The sequence below is a fragment of the Garra rufa genome, chromosome 2 (genome assembly GCF_049309525.1).
Source record: "Garra rufa chromosome 2, GarRuf1.0, whole genome shotgun sequence".
In the NCBI taxonomy this organism is placed as follows: Eukaryota; Metazoa; Chordata; class Actinopteri; order Cypriniformes; family Cyprinidae; genus Garra; species Garra rufa.
In genome coordinates, this window is record NC_133362.1 from 2,979,493 (window position 1) to 3,003,574 (window position 24,082).

At 32.4% G+C, this 24,082-nt stretch overlaps 1 protein-coding gene across 1 annotated transcript in view; it reads left to right on the forward strand.

The window, feature by feature from the left end:
• Positions 1-23,231, forward strand: part of LOC141325800 (inositol polyphosphate-5-phosphatase A-like) — a gene marked incomplete at its 5' end in the record, with an annotated part of 124,550 nt that extends 101,319 nt beyond the window's left edge. The window contains 4 exons of the mRNA XM_073834531.1: positions 13,970-14,081; positions 19,366-19,434; positions 21,337-21,421; positions 21,624-23,231. Of these exons, the coding sequence (XP_073690632.1) occupies positions 13,970-14,081; positions 19,366-19,434; positions 21,337-21,417 (262 nt within the window). The remainder of the gene's footprint in view (positions 1-13,969; positions 14,082-19,365; positions 19,435-21,336; positions 21,422-21,623) is intronic.
• Between the last annotated feature and the right edge of the window lie 851 nt (positions 23,232-24,082).

The following is a 24,082-nucleotide window of genomic DNA, read 5'->3' on the forward strand; positions in this document are numbered from 1 at the left end:
TATATATGTATATTAAAATTTAAATGTTTTAAATATTGCTACCTGACATTTAAATTCAAATGCATCCAGAAATATCTAAAAACAGTCATTTTTATATAAAATATATTTGCCTAACTTTAAAATGCCAATGTATCTAGAAACATTTAAAAATGGAAATATCTTAATATATTATATTATTCACACCTGGATAATCTAATAAAAAAATTGTATAGAAAAAAAATGATGTAGAAAAAAAATCTAATAAATTCTATCCAGTAATTTATGAATGGCTCAAAAAACCCATAGTTTTTGTTTGGGGTTGGTAAGACTCACCAAGGCTGCATTTATCTGATCAAAAATACAGTAAAATTGTAAAATATTATTAGAGTTTAAAACAGCTGTTTTTTATGTGAACATCTATTAAAATGTAATTTATTCCTGTGATCAAACCTGTATTTTCAGCATTATTACTGCAGTTTTCAGATGATCCACATGATGCTGATTTGCTGCTCAACAAACATTTTTGATTATTATCAATGCTGAAAACACTTCCCAATATTTTGTGGAAACTGTGATTCTTTAATTTTTCAGAATTCACAGATAAATAGAAAGTTTTAAAATATAAATCTTTTGTAACATCATGAAAGTCTTTACTGTCACTTTTAATTAATTGAATGCACCCTTGATGAATAAAAGTGTTAAGTTCAGTTGTAAAATTATTCTTCAATTAATATATTTATCAACTTTATAATTATAAATAATTAAGAAATACTTCTTTTACAATTCTGTTAATATTATTAGTATTACAAACTATTTAAAAAATTAAAAAATTAAATGAATTAAAATGATAAATTATTATAAATAATTAAAATTAGAAAAAATATTATTAAATAAAATTATAAACTTTTTTTTATTTTATAAATTAATATTAATATTAAAATTATTGTTTGAAATTAAAAATTCTAAATTAAATTATTTTTATCTTAAATGTGCACACAAACGCTCTCAGAACTTATTAATGTTCATTATTATATTCGTCTTCAGATTTAGCGAAGAAGCTGAAGGTAGAGTGAGAACATCACTGTTCATGTTTGCGTTCCTCTGGTCTGTTGTTGTTTGTGGTGTTCAGATAGAGATGTTTCCATCCGCTGATCTGCAGTGATTGATTGAACGGCAGTGCATTAGCTCCACTGCTCTATGATTTTATTGTAGGACTTTCTGTGTAAAATCAATGCAGAAATTGAGGAGCTGGTCGGCCGCTGGGAATTCCCAGGACGGCGAGAGACTGCGGGAAGACAATGCGATTTATTTCGCTAACCGGGTTAGCGGAGCAGAGCGATGGCTGTGAGCGAGTTGAAGTATGTCTTGTGAGCTTTGTGGAGTCTAGACGGCTCTGCAGGCTTTGCTCGCGGGTCGTGAGGTGAGCGTGTGAAGGGTCGGAGGTGATGTGCAGTTATTCTTCACCGTTTGGTGACGATGTTGAGACCCGCGAGCGCTTTAGCCCACATCTCTTCAACACAGCGGCTCTGTGACGATTGCACTCAGCGCTTTGCTGTAAATGAAGAGAGTAGAGTAACACATCAACCCAGACACACAGATGCTAAACTTTTGAAAAATCATAGTTTTGTTTTACCATGATGCTTTCTAATGCTTTTATTAGTGTTGTTTACTCCATTCAGATTAAACTAGGCATGCTTCAGTGTGTTTCATTTAATTTTTTTCATTTTCTCATTTTCATTAATTTCCCGCATGTGAGATGACATTATTATACTGCGGTTAGTTCCGGTCCGCTAATTGGATTGGACACCAGTGCTGATATTTTCTATTTCATTATTGTTTGTGTCTCTGATTTTTCTGCTTTGGCCTCTTTTGGAACGATTTAATTAAAAAATACACAAAATAGCTGCTGTATTAGGTCAGACATCTTTATAATATATAAAAAAGCTGTTTATATTAACAATAAATTTAGTTGAAATATTTGACCTGACAATGAAACGCCAGTGCATCCAGAAATATCTTTTAAAAAATTATTATAACATTAAAATCTACTCCAGATATTGTTACATGGCATTTATATGCTAATGCATTCAGAAATGTCTTTAAAAAATGTAATAATAATAATTAAATCTATCCTAAATATTGTTACATGCCATTCAAATGCCAGTGCATCCAGAAAATATTACTATATAAAAAATTGTATAATCAATTTTACATCTTTTTAAACCTTTTCTAAATGGTACATGACATTTGAATCCCAATGCAATGCATATCTTTAAAAAAATTCTTATCTACTCCAGATATTGTTGTTCTTAACTTAACATAATTTGTTCCCCGATTCCTTAAAATTTTAAGTTCAGTCAACTCAAAAAACTTTAGTCAACTTGAAATGTTAAGTTTTACTAAGTAACAATTTAGATATTTGAGTTGATTCAACTTAAAATTTTAAGGCAGCTGGGTAACTTTTAAGTTAAAAAACTATTTTGTTTTGTTAAGTCAGTTCTAATATCTAAGTTGTCAAGTTGACTAAACTTATTTGAGTTGAATGAACTTAAATTTTTAAGGTAGCAGGGTAACAAATTATTTTAAGTTGACTCAACAAATTTTGGTTTTGTTTTTTAAAATGTAAATTGTAATTTTTGTATAGCATTTTAAATTAGCCCTAGTGAGTCTGAAATGGCATTTACACATTAAATATTGGAATTATCAGGTCATTTTGATATTCATGACTGAAAAAATCATGAAAAACTAGCTGAAATAATTTAATGGTAAGGTTTTTTTATTTTATTGGTCTCCCACTTCCAAGTTTATATCTCGCAATTTCGAGTTTCCGACTTTATAACTCACAATTCTGACTTTATATCTCGCAATTCCAACTTTTTATCTTGCAATTCCAACTTTATCTCTCAGGTCTGACTTTATCTCACAATTCCGACTTTATCTTGCAATTCCGAATTAATATCTCGAGATTCTGACTTTATATCTGGCAATTCCGACTTTATTACCCGCAATTCCAACTTTACATCTCACAATTCCAACTTTTTATCTCACAATTCCAACTTTACATCTCACAATTCCAACTTTACATCTCGCAATTCCAACTTTACATCTCGCAATTCCAACTTTACATCTCGCAATTTCAACTTTACATCTCACAATTCCAACTTTACATCTCGCAATTCCAACTTTACATCTCGCAATTTCAACTTTACATCTCACAATTCCAACTTTTTATCTCACAATTCCAACTTTACATCTCACAATTCCAACTTTTTATCTCACAATTCCAACTTTACATCTCACAATTCCAACTTTACATCTCACAATTCCAACTTTTTATCTCGCAATTCCAACTTTACATCTCACAATTCCAACTTTACATCTCGCAATTCCAACTTTACATCTCGCAATTCCAACTTTTTATCTTGCAATTCCAACTTTACATCTCACAATTCAAACTTTACATCTCGCAATTCCAACTTTACATCTCGCAATTCCAACTTTACATCTCGCAATTCCAACTTTTTATCTCGCAATTCCAACTTTACATCTCACAATTCCAACTTTACATCTCGCAATTCCAACTTTACATCTCGCAATTCCAACTTTACATCTCGCAATTCCAACTTTTTATCTCACAATTCCAACTTTGCATCTCACAATTCCAACTTTGCATCTCACAATTCCAACTTTTTATCTCGCAATTCCAACTTTTTATCTCGCAATTCCAACTTTACATCTCGCAGTTCCAACTTTACATCTCACAATTCCAACTTTTTATCTTGCAATTCCAACTTTACATCTCACAATTCAAACTTTTTATCTCACAATTCCAACTTTACATCTCACAATTCCAACTTTTTATCTCGCAATTCCAACTTTACATCTCGCAATTCCAACTTTACATCTCACAATTCCAACTTTACATCTCGCAATTCCAACTTTACATCTCACAATTCAAACTTTTTATCTTGCAATTCCAACTTTACATCTCACAATTCCAACTTTACATCTCGCAGTTCCAACTTTACATCTCACAATTCCAACTTTTTATCTCACAATTCCAACTTTACATCTCACAATTCCAACTTTACATCTCACAATTCCAACTTTACATCTCACAATTCCAACTTTACATCTCGCAATTCCAACTTTACATCTCACAATTCCAACTTTTTATCTTGCAATTCCAACTTTACATCTCACAATTCCAACTTTACATCTCGCAGTTCCAACTTTACATCTCACAATTCCAACTTTTTATCTCACAATTCCAACTTTACATCTCACAATTCCAACTTTACATCTCACAATTCCAACTTTACATCTCACAATTCCAACTTTACATCTCGCAATTCCAACTTTACATCTCGCAATTCCAACTTTACATCTCACAATTCAAACTTTTTATCTCACAATTCAAACTTTTTATCTCGCAATTCCAACTTTTTATCTCACAATTCCAACTTTTTATCTCACAATTCCAACTTTTTATCTCACAATTCCAACTTTATCTCTCAGTTCTGACTTTATCTCACAATTCCGACTTTATATCTTGCAATTCTGAATTAATATCTCGAGATTCTGACTTTATATCTTGCAATTCCGACTTTATATCTTGCAATTCTGAATTAATATCTCGAGATTCTCACTTTATATCTCACAATTCCGACTTTATTACCCACAATTCCAACTTTATATCTTGCAGTTCTGAATTTTTATATTGAAATTCCAACTTTATATAGAAAAATCATGAAAATTTCTTTGCAAATATATGTTTTATAATATTAAATCGGCTAGATACTGATACAAAAAAGATACAAAAAGCTTTGTGCACATATGTATACATCTTTATATATATTTTATGTTTATTTAATGTTTTTAAAGTAATATTGACCTTAAAATTCACATTTAATCCAAATACCTGTCATTCAAATGTCAATGCATCCAGAAATATCTATAAATGCAATGAATTCTAATGCTGTAGCTGTAAATGTAGCTATGTAGGAAACTCTTGATTCTTGACATGGCCATTTGGTTTGTTTTATTTGAAAGAATCTCTCATCAACTGATTTTGCAGTTTGGCTGTGAATAGTTGTGAGTGACATCATTTCTGACAGTCAGTGTCATTGAGGAAACACACTGTATGACGTCTAGCGTGTGTGAACTGAAGAAAGTCTGTTTGTAACACGTTTGCATGATATTCTTCTGCGCTCCAGCCGTCTCCACTGTCATTCTGTCAGAGAGCAGCAATAAAAACACTCATTGACAGTCGAGTGACATTGTTGTGAAGCCGTTTAACGCTGAAGTGACGTCTTTCATTGAGACGCTTGATGAACACACATGCATCTGTGTTTGTGAGAGGGCATAAGTGTCGTCACTTCAGCAATAATCAACACTGCTGTTCTAGCATCACTGAGACACAATTAGATGGTCTGCTTTCATGTTAATTATAGTTACAGTTTTAGTAACTTTGTTTTTGTTGTTTTTACACACTATATATTTTTATTCAGATTTTTATTCAAACTTTACATCTCACAATTCCGACTTTATTTCTTGCAATTCCAAATTTAAATTTTGAGATTCCAACTTTATATCTCACAATTCCGACTTTATATCTTAAAATTCCAACTTCATATCTCAATATTCTGACTTTATTTTCGGCAATTCCGACCTTACATCTCACAATTCAAAGTTTTTATCTGGCAATTACAGCTTTATCTCTCACAATTCCGACTTTAAATTTTGAGATTCCGACTTTATATCTCACAAATCCGACTTTATATCTCACAATTCAGACTTTATATCTTACAATTCCAACTTCATATCTCGATATTCAGACTTTATAACTCACAATTCTGACTTTATATATCAGAACTCCAACTTTACATCTCGCAATTCCGACTTTATATCTCACAATTCCAACTTTATATCTTGCAATTCCGACTTTATATCTCACAATTCCAACTTTATATCTTGCAATTCCAACTTTATATCTTGCAATTCCAACTTTATATCTTGCAATTCCGACTTTATATCTCACAATTCCAACTTTATATCTTGCAATTCCGACTTTGTATCTCCCAATTACGGCTTTATATCTCACAATTCCAACTTTATATCTCACAATTCCAACTTTATATCTTGTAATTCCAACTTTATATCTTGCAATTCCGACTTTATATCTCACAATTCCAACTTTATATCTTGCAATTCCGACTTTGTATCTCCCAATTCCGACTTTATATCTCACAATTCCAACTTTATATCTCACAATTCCAACTTTATATCTTGCAATTCCGACTTTATATCTTGCAATTCCGACTTTGTATCTCACAATTCCAACTTTATATTTTGCGATTCTGACTTTTTAATCTCCCAATTCTGACTTTATATCTTGCAATTTCAACTTTATATTCTACAAATTCCCACTTTATATTTTGCGATTCTGACTTTTTAATCTCCTAATTCCGACTTTATGGCCTGGTTTCACAGACAGGGCTTAGACTAAACCAGGATTAGCACATAGTTCAGTAATTTTCATAAACATGCTTAGAAAAACATGTTACTGGTGTGCATCTTGTGACAAAACAAAGGCATGATATAATTTAAGATCAGTCAGTGCAAGTTTCTTTCAGTTAAAACAGCTCAGGCTTTCATTTTAGTCTTAGACTAGGCTTAAGCCTTGTCTGTGAAACCGGGGGTATATCTCTTTATATCTCTATATAACTTTATATTTTTATGCGTTTAGTAATTTTCAATGGTTGAAATAAGGATTTTAAGGCAAACTGATCATTGTGAGAACCAGATTTGGGACAGCTTACTATCGTGAGAACTTAGTTCAACAATATTTAGTTGCTAACTACCTTCTCTAGGTTTTTATGGGTTGATTCTGAGCTACTCAGGCTGAAAACATTAAGTCTGAGATCCGATTACATCATGACCTCATTAACTGTGCTTTATAATCTAAAGTAAAGACAATCTAAACCGTAAATAGATTTGATTATAAATCATCATACGCGGAAATTGGCTTTTTCCTGTTGCGCAACACATACACACAAACATTCAGACAAACACACACCTCTTTCTGTAACTCTGTGTTTGATTGACAGCTCCATGGTTCTGTGCTGCAGTGCATCATGTGACCTCTGTCCTCTCATTAATAGCGTATCTCTTATCGGTGCGTTCAGTCTCTTTGTGTTCAGAGTTTATACGGCCCTCATTAAATGCAGGCGTCTCAATGAATCAGTGTTTGGCTTGTCACGTATTTGTCATCATGTATAACGAGATAACCGTCCGCGATGTGGGGCGCGGTCAAAGCGGCGCTAGGATAGGTCATGTGACCGAGGCGACAGCTTAAAGCGACAGTCCTCCCAAAAATTATGTTATCATTTACATGTCATTCAAACCTGCAGGACTTACCTAAAGAAGACATTTAGCTGGATGCTGTTATTGTTATTCTTAATTAAAATATTGGAAATAATTTTGTATGAATTGAAATAAAGATTAAAATAAATTTTCTAAATATTTTCTATTTTATTTTTTCTATTTAGAAAAATAATATTAGAAAAGGTTAAACTTAAAAATCTTAAGTAAAAGGGAGAAATTTCATTTCGCATTAGTTTTGAATAAGTTGAAGTAGTAAAATTACTAAAACAAATATAAAATACATTTTTAATCGAATAGTTTCTAATATCTTGTTGATAGAAAAAGAATATTAAAAATACATATGGTTACAAATCTGAAGACTAAGACAATTGACATTAGTAAAATTACAAAAACTAAAATTATTAAAATATTAAATATTAAAAATAACAAAAATGTAAAAATAAATAAAGCTAAATTATAATATTAATAAATGCTATAATATTATACTAAAATACTATAATAAAAACATACAGGTAAATACTAAAATAAACCTGGCTAGATGTTGAGGTTTGAAATGGTATGATTGTGTGTAAATGTGTGTAATGTTATTGTTAACAGGCGGTGTTAGTTGAATGGTTAAGCTGGTGTGAGATCTGACTGTAAGACACACAGGTGGGCAATTGTTGAGTTTATCAGCGTGGCCCCATTAATTAGTGTAATTAGTCTTGGCAGGAGTGTGATAGTGTCTGCTGGTCTCCGGTTCACACACCCAGCGGCAGCGTTTACTCTGCCAGATAAGTTTGTACGCGCTAATCGACAGCATTAATCACCGCCCTGCGGCTCCGCGCCGCTGTTTGCTGTTGCATTAGAGTGCTGTCATCTGTGTGTGTGTGTGTGTGTGTGTGTGTGTGTGTGTGTGTGAGCTCCTCGTATGAGCAGTTACAGTGACAGTCTCTCTGTTCCTGCCTACACAGCATTATAAGACATCACTGATGTGAAGACCGATCTAAGTTGACTTGTTTTGACCAAAGACAGCGGATAACGCAATTCCAGAATGCACTGCAATCAGATCCTGTGAGTCAAAACTAATGTGGATTTGAAAAAGATTTCATTCAATACGAAAGAGAATCACTAAAATATTGTGGTCAACATTTATAATGGATCCAAAAAATTAAATAAAGTTGTCCTAAGATGAGAACAGGTATTGCTTTGGCTTTAGGACAACTTTGATGAAAGTTTTTGATGTACTTCAAATGTTGACTACTGTAGTTCACTCGAATCACTAACATTTGTTTATGGGAGAAAAAAAAATTAAAAAGGTAATTGCAACTATATCTTGCAATTCAGATTTTATATCTCACAATTGCAACTTTATATCTCACTATTCCAAGTTTATGTCTCGCAATTCCGATTATATCTCACAATTCCGACTATATATCTCACAATTCCGACTTTATATCTTGCAATTCCTTTTTTTAATCTTGCGATTATGCCGATTTTTATATCGCAATTCTGACTTTTTATCTTGCAATTCCAACTTTATTTCTCGTAATTCCAACTTTATTTCTCGTAATTCCAACTTTATATCTCACTATTCCAAGTTTATATCTCACTATTCCAAGTTTATATCTTGCAATTCCGATTATATCTCACAATTCTGACTTTAAATTTTGCAATTCCTTTTTTTTTAATCTCGCGATTATGGCGATTTTTATATCACAATTCTGACTTTTTATCTTGCAATTCCAACTTTATTTCTTGTAATTCCGACTTTATTTAACACAATTCCAACTTTATATCTCACAATTCCAGCTTTATATCTCACTATTCCAACTTTATATCTCAAAATTCCGAGTTTGCATCTCGCAATTCCGAGTAAATCTGACAATTCCGACTTTATATCTCGGAATTCCGTTTTTTTTATCTTGCAATTCCAACTTTTTATCTTGCACTTCCAACTTTATTTCTCGCAATTCTAACTTTATATCATATAATTCCGACTTTATATCTCGCAATTCCAACTTTTTATCCCGCAATTTCAACTTTATATCTCGCAATTCCAACTTTTTATCCCGCAATTTCAACTTTATATCAAGCAATTACAACTTAATTTCTCGCAGTTCCAACTTTGTCTCAAAATTCTGACTCTATATCTTCCCATTCAGACTGTATATCTCCAAATGTAACTTTTTTCTTGCAATTAATAGTTTATGTCTCACAATTCCAAGTTTATTTCTCACAATTCCGACTTTATATCTCACGATTCTGACTTTATATCGCGCAATTCTTTTTATCTCCAAAGTAAACTTTTTTCTTGGAATTGGAAGTTTATATCTGCCAATTCTGAGTTTTTATGTTGCAGTTTTGACTTTATATCTCACAATTTCGACTTAATATCTTGCACGTTTTTTTTTTTTCTAAGAACTGCATAAAAAATAGAGACTAATATGATATAAACACAATTGCAAGAATAAAAATCCGAAGCGTGAGATAAAAAAGTCATATTTTTCTTTTTTATTCCATGGCAGAAATAAACTTTCGTATTTGAGAGAGAAAAATTTGATTTCAATGCTTTTGCATTAATTTCCACAAAAATATTGTGCAGCACAAGTGTTTTTAATAATAATCAGAAATGTGTCTTGAGCAACAAAACAGCATATTAGCATGATTTCTGAAGACTTGAGTAATGATGCTGAAAAATCAGCTTTGATCAGCTATTTTACATTGTAATTATATTTTGCAATATACTGTATTTTTGATCAAATAAAAACAGCCTTGGTGAGCAGAAGAGACTTGAAATGATAACATCTCATACTAGAGTCAGATTGGGGCTCTGTCTCAGTAGTGAAGACTGAATCTGAGCATGCATCTTGATCATGAAGGTTGGTTTGCTCTCTGGATACAGACACCTTCCTCCTGCCGTCACTCGGCCGTCAGGCATCAGGGATCGATTTCAAAGATGTGTTCAGTCCTTCGGCAGATCAGATGTGTTTAATCCAGCTGAAGGAGCGCATCTAAAACTTCCTGTAGGGTTTGTGTGGGCCACCCTGAAGAAAGCTGCACGCTTTGAAGAGCTTCTCCCGCCCCTTAATTCCCACACTCTGCATCTCTATCCCTTATTATCCGGCTCTTCCCGCTCTCTATCCTCGGCTATCATTCACTCACTCATTCTTCCTCCTGTCTTTCATCCTCAGAATCATCTCTCGTTAGCATACCAAAACTGCCCTTCATTTCCACATGCTTAAAGTGCCATCAATGCTAATTGCGCTCAGACGTTCTGCAAAGGCCCCTTGCCGGCTCTTGTTTGGCCACTCGGTCGGGGGCCTGTGTGTTAGCCGGATGTGGGCTAACTAGTCCCCCTCCCCTCTTTTACCCCCGCTAACCACCCCTGTTGGACCCTTGACCCGGTCGTCGTGGAGACGGTCAGCTGGGCAGAAGCGGCCGATGCTGATGGTGTTGTCGAGCCGCGAACTGTTTGATTAGCTGATTCCACTAAATGAGCCGATCGTCCGTCTCGGCGACCGCGTGATGAGCCGCTTTCACGGCCAATTGACCAGAGCCAGTGTCTGTGTGTGTCCTAGCAGCCGCGCACTTAGTGCTCTGTGTGTGTGTTCGCGGAATATGGACAGTAACGCATGCACTGCTTCACAAATATAATACATTTCATTTCAGAACTGAAAGAGATAAAAACTAAATCACTTTTTGCATTTTTTTATTTCAAACACATTTTCTACCCAGTTATAAATGGCCTACTCTAATGCAAAAACGTCTTAAGAGGTTTTTTTATTTCATTTTTATATCAAATTATATGATTTATTTTTACATTTTAATACAACACAATTGAAATATACATCAAAGAATTGTTGTGGTACTGAATTTATATAAGAATTTATTTAAATTATATTATTTACTGTAAATTATGTGTCAATGTGAAGAAAAGAATATATTATTTAAATATATAGTATTCAATATATAAATATATAATATATCTCACAATTTTAACTTTATATTACACAATTCCAACTTTATATATCGTAATTCCGACTTTATATCTCACAATTCCCAGTTTATATCTTGCAATTCCAACTTTATCTCGCAATTCTGACTTCAAATCACACAATTCTGACTTTATATCTCACAATTCCGACTTTATATCACACAATTCCAATTTCACCTGTATATCATGCAATTTCAACTTTATCTCGCAATTCCAATTTTATATCACACAATTCCAAACTTTGTATCTCAAAATTGCGACTTTAAATCTCGCAATTCCGACTTTATATCACACAATTCCTACTTTAAATCTCACAATTCCGACTTTATATCATGCAATTCCGACTTTATTTCACATAATTCCAACTTTATATCTTACAATTCCAACTTTATATCATGCAATTCCGACTTTATATCATGCAATTCCGACTTTATTTCACATAATTCCAACTTTATATCTTACAATTCCAACTTTATATCATGCAATTCCGACTTTATATCATGCAATTCCGACTTTATATCTCGCAATTCCGACTTTATATCATGGAATTCCGACTTTATATCTCGCAATTCCGACTTTATATCTTGTAATTCCAAATTTATATCTCGCAATTCCGACTTTATATCATGCAATTCCGACTTTATATCTCGCAATTCCGACTTTATATCTTGTAATTCCAATTTTAAATCTCACAATTCCGAATTTATATCATGCAATTCCGACTTTATATCTTGTAATTCCAACTTTATATCTCGCAATTCCGACTTTATATCATGCAATTCCGACTTTATATCTCGCAATTCCGACTTTATATCTTGTAATTCCAACTTTAAATCTCGCAATTCCGACTTTATATCATGCAATTCCGACTTTATATCTCACAATTCCGACTTTATATCATGGAATTCCGACTTTATATCTCGCAATTCCGACTTTATATCTTGTAATTCCAACTTTATATCTCGTAATTCCAACTTTATATCTCGCAATTCCGACTTTATATCTCGTAATTCCGACTTTATATCATGCAATTCCAACTTTATATCTCGCAATTCCGACTTTACATATCGTAATTCCGACTTTATATCTCACAATTCTGACTTTATATTTCGCAATTCCGACTTCATATCACACAATTCCAATTTCAACTGAATATCATGCAATTCCAACTTTATATCTTGTAATTCCGACTTTATATCTCGGAATTCCGACTTTACATATCGTAATTCCGACTTTATATCTCACAATTCCGACTTTACATATCGTAATTCCGACTTTATATCTCACAATTCTGACTTTACATATCGTAATTCCGACTTTATATCTCACAATTCTGACTTCATATCACACAATTCCAATTTCAACTGAATATCATGCAATTCCAACTTTATATCTTGTAATTCCGACTTTATATCTCGCAATTCCGACTTTACATATCGTAATTCCGACTTTATATCTCGCAATTCCGACTTTACATATCGTAATTCCGACTTTATATCTCACAATTCTGACTTTATATTGCGCAATTCCGACTTCATATCACACAATTCCAATTTCAACTGTAAATCATGCAATTCCAACTTTATATCTCACAATGCCGACTTTATGTCGCAATTCCGTCTTGCAAAACCACCTCAAAACATGAAAAAAATTGTATATAAGTAAAGTATATAACTTAAATTATATAATATAAAGTACATCTTAAAACACACCTGAATAACTCTCACAGTCACACTATAGAAAGCATACGTCAGTAGTTTTGTGAAAACATCCCATAATGTGAAGAAAATAATTAATTATTTAAATATATTATGTAAAGTACACCTTCAAACACAATTGGGTGTAAGTAATTTACTTTATGCTGCAATTTATTATGTACATTATATTACATTTAAAATGTAAATTTAATAATAACATTTTATTTAAATTAAATGATTATATATTTAAATAGCATTATTTAAATTGTATTTTAAAATACAAGTATACATCATAGTAGTTCAGTTATTTTACGCAGATTAAATACAAATAATAATAAAGGTGTCTGGACAAGATGATTTTCATCAAGTAATAAAATTAGTTTTAAAAAGTTAGGTTTTTTTCATTGCATTTCATTGCATTGCAGTAAAAATTTAGGGAAAATGTGTTTAAGTGTTATCAAAATAATGTCACAAATCTTCATCAGAATGACAAAATCTCAATAAAAAGTAGTCTGATTTGTAGTTTAGATTTTGATGTGCAATATGAAACAGTGACTTCTCCTGCTGGTTGTAGTTTGTATTATAATTGGACACAATAGACTCCATAATGCACACGCTCCATTCACGCTGTGATTATGATCTCATGCTGTCTCGTGTAGGAAGTCCATCATTAACATCATAAGGCTGTTATCTGGACGCCTCAATCTGATGTCCATTGTGTCTGTATCGTGTACCATCTGCTCCCCCAGAGCTGTCAGACGTGAGCTCTCAGAAATAGAAATCAGATCCGCTGCTGATCGCTCCTGTGTTTCAAATGGCTGGTCTGCTCATTTTACACTGCAAACTGAAAATGCAAGCTGTTAAATAAGAGTCTTTATGCACTAATGAATGATTATAGAGCACAGATCAGTTGTTGTGTGTGTTTCCGCAGTTATCCATACAGTGAAGACTCCAGTCAGGGAAAGCAGTACATGAACACTCGATGTCCCGCCTGGTGTGACCGAATCCTCATGTCCGCCTCGGCCAAAGACCTGCTCATAAAGGTGAGATCATTAGTTTAACAGCTTCATTTCTCTCTCTCTGTCAGATTGTAAGTGGTGTTAATCTGAACAAAACAAACCTTGACCTGAATTGAGCTGATTTGGTTTCGCAATTGATGCATTTTGCAACAGTTATTGAACTGAACTGATCTGAATAATGACTCTATTGTCTTCTGTAGAGCTGCTTTATAGCTCAAACTGAGTTGGTTTTATAATTTATGGATTTCATAACATTAAACTAAAATCAAAACCTCACCATTTCACATAAATCATGCTCATTTCATATGCAAATAGATTAACCAATCACAGAAGTGGGTCGTTTACATGTCTTAAAGGAGACACGCACCTCAAACGGAGTGTAAAAGTTAGGCTAGAAAATGGTCTTTAATTAAAGTATGACCGTTTCTGATGTTAATATCTTGCTATCATTATAAGTGAGCATTGAGAAACATAAAATTAATATAAAATATAAAAAATGCAATGCATGACAATTTTAATCTGAACGTTCTACTTGTTTAGATGTTTATCTGGAGATATAATTTATGTTATATTTATTATATTTGCACTACTAAAGAAACACATGAAACTATAAAAAAAAAACATCTTTAGGCTTACAACAAGAAATAAGTTACAAAATAAATTAAAAAATAAACTAAATAAAAAGTAAAATCAGTACAGTTTCAGAAAGTAGTAATAAATGAAAAATAAAACCAAAAAATTTTAAATAAAAATTTTACAAAAATGTATTTATTATTTCTAAATGATAACATTTTAAAATATCAAAAGCTTCCTGTCATTATAAGTGAGCATTAGGAAACATTATAAAATAAACTTTTTAATCATAATCTTCATTTTGATCAGTTTCTCAGAAAACAAGACTTTTTATTTTCTGTAATTTTATATCTTTAGTAAATGCATGTTAATTTATGAATCTTTAGATGATTTGCACTGGAAAACGACAAAAGTCTTGATGAAGAGCAGCACTATTCCTGTATTCTATTGGTTCAGAACAGATGTTAAAGCCTATTTTGTTTGTCAAATGCATTATAAAGTCATGCATATCGGTTGGAAGTTGCGTTTTCAAACTTTGAAGCATTGCAAATACATGAACCATTGTGTTCTGGATTTCCAGTACAAATATCTAAACATCCTTAAATCAAGATGCATTTACTGGAGACGCAATAATTAAGATACAATTCTTGATCAGTTTCTCATCTCAAACAAGACTTCTTATCTTCTGTCATTTAATATCTCCAGCAAATGCATGAATCTTTAGACGTTTGCACTAGAAAACAACAAAAATCCAGTGGTTCAGAACAGACGTTGAAGCCTATTTTGTTTCTAAAATGCATTTTGAAGTCATGCATATTGATTGAAAGTTGTATTTTCTTGTATTGGAACTTTGAAGCATTGCAAGTACATTAACCATTCTGTATTTCTGTCTTATTTTCCAGTACAAAACATCCTTAAAACCGAGATGCATTTACTGGAAATGCAAAAATTAAGATACAGTCTTGTTTTCTTAGAATGCATGTTAATTTATCAATCTTTAGACGTTTGCACTGGAAAAGACAAAAAATCTAGTGGTTCAAAACAGATGTTAAAGCCTTTTTTTTTTTTTTTTTGTAAAATGCATTATAAAGTCATGTATATTGATTGCAAGTTGTATTTTCAAACTTTGAAGCATTGCAAATACATTAACCTTTGTGTTCTGTAGTTCTAGTACAAATATCTAAACATCCTTAAATCAAGATGCATTTACTGGAGACGCAAAAAATTACATCCAAAGTCTTGTTTTCTGAGAAACTGATCAAAATGATTGAGTTTATGATTAAAACAAGAACAAATGTCTGTCAATGAGAAATGAAAACTTGTTTCACTTTGAACAAAGTAGATTTTTATGAACTCATTAACAGATATTTGTGCTTAATTGGTCAGTTTCTCAGAAAACTAGGCTTTTTTATCATCTGTCATTTAATATCTCCAGTAAATGCATGTTAATTTAAGAATCTTCTATCTGCAAATTGTATTTTCAAACTTTAAAGCATTGCAAATAAATTTCACTTCAGTTTATTCCTGTTTTCTTTGCATGCTCTTAAATCGAGCCGTTTAGATCAGACAAACACTGCTTTACTTACGATTCCTAGTTAGTGTTTGAGCACTAGTAGTAGTGTTAGTGATGTTCCTCAGGTCAATGGTTAATGAAGAGCTGCTGACCCTCAGATCCACTCACTTACTGCAGAGCAGTGTTTGTTTTCTTAATAGTCGTCGAGTAGCTGAGACAAACGTGGTTTGCGGCGAGCGTCGGCGGGCCGTCCAGCGGTGCGGCGGTGCAGATTGTTTAGACGCGGGCCCGTAAACAGCCTCATCTATCATGCCGCGCTCTGTTAGCTCCGCGTCATGTTATTTTCTGCTTGCCGAGCCCTAACACGCCAAAGGTCCGCGGCGGCGTGTGCGCCGTAATGAAGAGCCAGTCAAGCGCGGGCAGAGGAACGGCCCCGGCCCCTGCCGTAATTTGTTTATCTGTCTAAAGATTACGCAGGCCGAAAATCCACAATTTTATGCTGCCTTTGTAAATTATCAAGCCGGCGTTTGATGAATGTACGGCCGCTTTGGGAGGCGCAGGACGCCACGACTGACCCGCGCGCGTCTGTGCGCTCATTCACATGCAGACACCTTCAGCTCCTTATCAGAAAGGACACAAACAAATCTACATAAAACACTGCACGTAACAAACAAGGCTTGAAATGAGAAAGGTAGAAAGATATTAAATAAAAGGTCAAATTATTGCAATTTCAGCTGATTCTAATAAAACCCTAAACCTTTATTTATACAGCGCTTTTAACAATACAGACTGTGTCAAAGCAGCTTCGCAGCATTAAATAGGAAAATAGTGTCAATAATGCAAAAAAAAGAAATAATTGAGAAAATGCAAGTTCCAATCGATATGCATGACTTTTGAATTCATTTTACACACAAAATAGAATTGAACATCTGTTCTGAACCACTAGAACATAGGAATATCAAACGTCTAAAGATTTATAAATGAACAGGCATTTTCTCAGGAAACAAGACTTTGTATCTTCATTTTTGCATCTCCAGTAAATGCATCTTGATTTAAGGATGTGTAGATATTTGTACTGGAAATCCAGAACACAATGGTTCATGTATTTGCAATGCTTCAAAGTTTGAAAATACAACTTCCAATCGATATGCATGACTTCATAATGCATTTTACAAACAAAATAGGCTTAATATGAGAAAGGTAGAAAGAAATTAAATTAAGTAAAATGAATGCAATTTCAGCTTATAATAAAACCCTAACCCTTTATTTATATAGCGCTTTTAACAATACAGATTTTGTCAAAGCAGCTTTACAGCATTAAATAGGAAAATAGTGTCAATAATGCAAAAAAAAATAAAAGTCGATATGCATGGCTTCATAATTCATTTTACAAACAAAAAGACTTTAACATCTGCTCTGAACCACTAGAATATAGAATGTTTATTCAGTGCAGATGTCTAAAGATTTCTAAATTAAAATGCATTTACTGGAGATGTAAAATGACAGAAGATAAAAGAGTTTTGTTTTTTGAGAAACTGATCAAAATGATGTGAGTTTATGATCAAAACGGTAACGAATACCTGTCAATAAGTTCAGAAAAATCTACTTTGTTCAAAGTGAAACAAGTTTTCATTTCTCATTGACAGACATTTGTTCTTGTTTTTATCATAAACTCAATCATTTCGATCAGTTTCTAAGGAAACAAGACTTTGCATCTTAATTATTGCGTCTCCAGTAAATGCATCTTGATTTAAGGATGTTTAGATATTTGTACTAGAACTACAGAACACAATGGTTAATGTATTTGCAATGCTTTTGCAAAGTTTGAAAATGCAACTTCCAACCGATGTGCATGACTTTATAATGCATTTTACAAACAAAATAGGCTTTAACATCTGTTCTGAACCACTAGAATACAGGAAAAGTGCTGATCTTCATCAAGATTTGTTTTGTTTTCCAGTGCAAACGTCTAAAGATACAAAATTTACAATGCATTTACTAGAGATATAAAATGACAGAAGATAAAAAGTCTTGTTTTATGAGAAACTGATCAAAATGAAGTGAGTTTATGATTAAAACAAGCTCAGATGCCTGTTAATAAGTTCATGAAAATCCACTTCAAATCAAAAACATCTTCAGAAGAACATTGAAGAGCATCTGCATAAAAGTTTACAAGTAACAAACCTGGTTAAAACAAGAGACATAAAAAAGATAAAACATATACAGTTTTAGATAAATATAATTTTAAAAAGTAAAAGTTGTAACAAATTCATTATTTAAACCCCAAAAAAAGTGAATAAACAAATAAATATAATTTTAAATAAATATATTAAAAAAAAGTAAAAGCAGTGATAGATCAAACAAGGCTAAAACTAAATTTAAAAAAATAAATACATAAATGCTTTTGTAATTATAAATAATTAAAAAAAAGTTAAAGTAGTAATAAAACCAACAGTCAATCAATCAATAAAAGTTTAGGACAAATAAAAAAAATTAATAATTTAAACATTTTAAAATAAAAGTAGTGATGAAAAAATAAACAAAAAAAATAAAACTTAAATAAATAAAATGGAAAACATTGACAAGTAGAGGAAAGCAGACTATATCAATATAATCATCAAATAATTTCTAATATTTTTTTTAAGAATCTGTGCTTTTTTTAATTAATTAATTTAAGAAGAAAATTTAAGAAGTGAGTCTACTAAAACTTCTGAATTAATTCACAGTAAAAGCATAAATGCATTAATGTTTCATCCTCATGAGTCACAACCACAAAATGTACAGAAGCTGAGAACATCGGCATATTTAGACATTTTGTGTTTTTTGGTCTTATTGGGAAAACAGTATTTATGAAGCAACAGCCAAGCTTTTCTCCCGTCTGTATTATCTATAAATCTGGTTTGCTTGAGTTGGTCTTCCTTATTTGTGAGTTTGTGAGCGTTTAGTTCAGCTCTGTTTCTGTGTGTGTGTGTGTGTGTGTGTGTGTGTGTGGTTTCTAAAGAGCACTGCATCATTTCTGTCTCGCTCGATTCAGAGCATTATTTTCAATTTAGATAAATATGATAAATGCTTTCGCTGCATTTCAGATATGAAAAAGCTCCTGAATTTTGATTTATTGGCACTTAAATGTAACCCTATAAAAGCTCTTCTTAGTATCTGAGCTACATGCATGCATCTGCTTTGTGTCCGTAATCACATTTTGTGCGCTTTTGTGTTCTGCAGCCAGAGAATGAGGAGAAATCAATAACGTATGACACCATCGGACCCAACGTGTGTATGGGGGACCACAAGGTACAACTTCTTCAACTAGTTTGTTTATGTGTGTGTCAGTTTAGACATACTTGGGTGAATATGATTTAACCTAAAAATAATTCGTAAATGATTCGAAAAAGGTCAGATAACTTGTTTAGATCTGAATCAGTCACATTAAACATTAAACTTAAACTGGTGAGAGTTAAAAGTGTTCCAGTGCTGTTAGATCTCATTTTCTGAATGAATGAATGAGTTGAGGTTTTAGTCTGGTCTGTACAAAAGAATGAACAATGCTCCTGTGATGGTGCAGAATATATAACGCACTCCCGACCAATCACAGATCAGTATGCAAATACAATCAACAAAGAACACCAATCAGAATTCAGTATGCAAATGACCCCTCTGCTGAACATTCTATCAGATTTCCAAACTAAATTGAGCTGAATTGTTTCACAGAAAGCCAAAAATATGAAAAATGATCTACAAAACATTCAATTAGAGAGTTTCAATAGCAGTTTTTGATTGATACAGTACTGTTTTTAAATTATATGTGACCCTGGAGCACAAAACCAGTCTTAAGTAGCGCGGGTATATTTGTATGCATCGTGTGGGTCAAAATTATGCTGCAAAACGATTGAAATTTCAGTCAGTTTGATAAAACTTTTTTTGTCTAATCCATTTTATATGACATGTTAACACTTGTAAAATAAATAAATAAATAAAAAAAAAACATGTAAAAACCCAAAATGGAAAGTTTTGCTCAGTTGCAATGATGTAAAAATTTCACTTTTATTCCATTTTTTTTGCCATTTCTTTGTTTTTAATTCCAGAATTTACTAGAACTTCATTTAGACAACTTTAAAGGCAATTTTCTCAATATTTTGAATTTTTGCACCCTCAGATTCTAGATTTTCAAATAGTTGTATCTCTATTTATTATTTATTTGTAATATCTTTATTTATTTATTTATTTATTTATTTATTTATTTATTGGTGTTTTTACTTTAAGTGGTTAAAACTGAATTATAACGAATACAAATGTATATTTTAGGAACAGATTATTTGATTTAATTTGTTGTGTTTTTTATTTATTGGGGTCCAGGGTCACATATAATATTCTAAATAGTCCTTGATATCCTAAAAATACCATTTTAAAATACATTTATTTATTTTGCATGTTTTTTGGGGGGAAGTTTTTACATCAAGTGCTTAAAACTGAATTATAAAGAATAAAAATGTATATTTCATGAACAGATTATTTGATTTTGTTGTGTTTTTTATTTATTGGAGTCCAGGGTCACATATAACATTCTAAATTTTCTTTAGTATCCTAAAAATAACATTATTAAAATATATTTATTTATTTTGCATGTTGTTTGTTGTTGTTGTTGTTGTTTTGAGTTTTTACATCAAGTGGTTAAAACTGAATTATAAAGAATATCTTAAAAATACCATTTAAAAAAAAATATATATATATATATATGTATGTATATATATATATATATATATATATATATATATATATATATATATATATATATATATAATTTTTTTTTTTTTTAGTTTTTTTTTAGTTTTTACATCAAGTGCTTACAACGGAATTATAAAGAATAAAAATGTATATTTTAGGAACAGATTATTTGATTTCATTTAATTTTTTATTTATTTATTTTTCTTAGATCTAGATCCTAAATCTTTTTCAAAATTAGATCCTCATAGACCAATAAGTGTGTGTGCATGAGCGCGACTGAACCAGACAAACACACACTCGCCAAAAAAAAAAAACCTTCAGATGTTCTAGAAATGTCAGTGAATTATACACCCATGGAAGAACAGTTCAGAAGTGTGTGTTTTTGTGTTTGCACAAACTAAAGAGCGAGCTTTGAGTTTGCTCATGATGCACTGTCAATCTAAAGTGTGCTGTTTGTTGTATTTCCTGCAGCCGGTCTACTTGTACTTTCGGTTAACCCCAGGGCCAGGTAAACCTAATGCAAATAAGCACAAGTGTTGTGTCGTGCAGTGATGTGGTAAATATTTTCTTTTTCACTCTTATTTCATTTATACTATCCACATGCCTTTGACATCCACGTCTGATTCTCATGACTTGTGTGTGTGTGTGTGTGTGTGTGTGTGTGTGTGTGTGTGTGTGTGTGTGTGTGTGTGTGTGTGTGTGTGTGTGTGTGTGTGTGTGTGTGTGTGTGTGTGTGTGTGTGTGTGTTTGTGCAACAGGAAAACGGTGCCAAAGGGTGGAGAAGATTTCATGAAAAGCGTCCCTGTGAGAAGCTCGGACACGGGTGGATGGACACACACTCTCACACACACACACACACACACACAATCACACACACACACACACACACACACACACACACACACACACACACACACACACACACACACACACACACACACACACACACACACAAACAGAGGACCCTGTAAAGACTTTTCAGCAGGACTGACCAGTCGCATTTGTCCAGTGCATGCAATCACATCCATAGAAACCACACACTGAGTTCATGAATGCTTCAAGAGTCGAGATCATGGACACACACACACACACACACACATCTCAGCCTCGTTTCCCAAACTCTAATAGATCAGAAACACAGATTTTAAAGCGATTTTAAGACGTAGCTACTTCCATACAGTATGTAAGATGTTTCTAAAAAAAAGTGCAATGCAAAAACTCTTGTCATATCTGGTATTTCTCTACGCTTAGGTTTATTTGTACATGATGACATAGAGGTGTGCTGATTTCTAGACTTCTAGTCTCTCTCTGTTAGAATAGATAGCTATATATTCTGTTTAAGCATTTGTATGATTTCCATTCTCGAATCTTGTTTATCTTGGGTTTTTGTGTGTTTTTTTGTGCCGTGCCACATACGACCGCATACACGAGTCTCGTTTTATATACTGTACTTTTTAAAGAGATACTGTAATTTATGATTCGTACCAAAACTGATATGCTGACGTATTGATATTGATAAGAACGACTGCTTTTGGGTGTAAAGTTCGAATAGGTGTAAAGAAACGACTAAATCCAGATCATCATCATAAGCCGAAAATGCCATTTCAGCCTTTATGATTTATATATATATATATATATATATATATATATATATATATAGCCAATTGAATTTTTTATCTTTTAAGCAGTGCCATAAACCATGCAAGTATATAAGATAGTTTGAATAGCAGTCTTGCTCGGTTCTTACAGTACTGTTCTTATTCTAACTTATTTCTGTGTAATAATGTTATGGTTGAATGTGATATTTTAACTAGGCCTGGGTATCTTAAATAGCTGAATCCTTTATTTTCTTTGTTGTTGTTTTTTTTTTTTTTGTATGATTTCTTGTTATTGTGTCATGGTGCCAACTATTCTCTAACTAACTCAAAATGTAGAGTTTGAGTTTGGATGGCATTGTGTAAAAACACTCAAGGACCAGGAGAAATTTCTTTACACTTTACTTTACAGCAGCAGTGTGTTTTGTGCATGAAGGTCCAGCACGAATGCGAACGCTGTAAAGTAAAGTGTCCTGATGTGGCTTTGATTTCTTGTTGTTCTCAGCATCAGTGGCGTTTGGCTAACACTGATCGAATTCACTACAGAGTCAAGCATCCGTTAGATCGATCCTTCACTATCAGCGGGAATGATTTTGTGTCGCTTCGACAGTGATTTGGTTAGAAAAACTGCTTGTTAACTGTCTTTTTTTCCCAGCAGGTCAGGTGATAGGATTCACTCTTTTTCTTTAAGCAGATAGCGATTAGACCTCATGGATGGCAAGACCTCCAAAAGCAATAAAACCATTAGAACTCAATGAATGAACCCATGAATCAGTGCCTCTTTGTCATTAGTCAAGCACATCAGAAACACCAGGAGATTTACATGCATTTGCCATCATTGGTGGTCCCTGGAACAAAAAAACAACAACAACAACAAAAAACATTATTATTATCATTTGTGACTCTGGAAAATCATAAGTTGCTTCTCTCGGACTGATTAGTTCATATTTGTGACCCTGAACCACAACAAATATTTCTAGCAATAGCCAAAAATATAATTTATGCCAAAATACATTAGGATGTTAAGTAATGCTCCATTAAGACATTTTTTGAATTTCCTACTGTAAATGTATCAAAGCTTTTTTTTATTATTATTCGTAATATGCATTGCAAAGAACTTCATTTAAACAACTTTAAAGGCGATTTTCTCAATATTTTTTGCACCTTCAGATTTTATGGTCATTTTTATGGGTCAGAATTATTATTTTTTCTTTTATGCCCAAAATCATTAGGATATTAAGATTGTTTCATTATATAATATATCAAAACTTATTTTTTTATTAGTAATATGCATTGCAAAGAACTTCATTTAAACAACTTTAAAGGCGATTTTCTTAATATTTAGATTTTTTGCACCTTCAGATTTTATGGTCATTGAATGGGTCAAAAATTATTGATTTTTCTTTTATGCCCAAAATCATTAGGATATTAAGATTATGTTCCATTATATAATATATCAAAACTTAATTTTTTATTAGTAATATGCATTGCTAAGAACTTCATTTAAACAACTTTAAAGGCGATTTTCTCAATATTTAGATTTTTTTGCACCCTCAGATTTAAGATTTTCAAATAGTTGTATCTTAGCCAAATATTGTCCAATCCTAACAAACTTATTTATT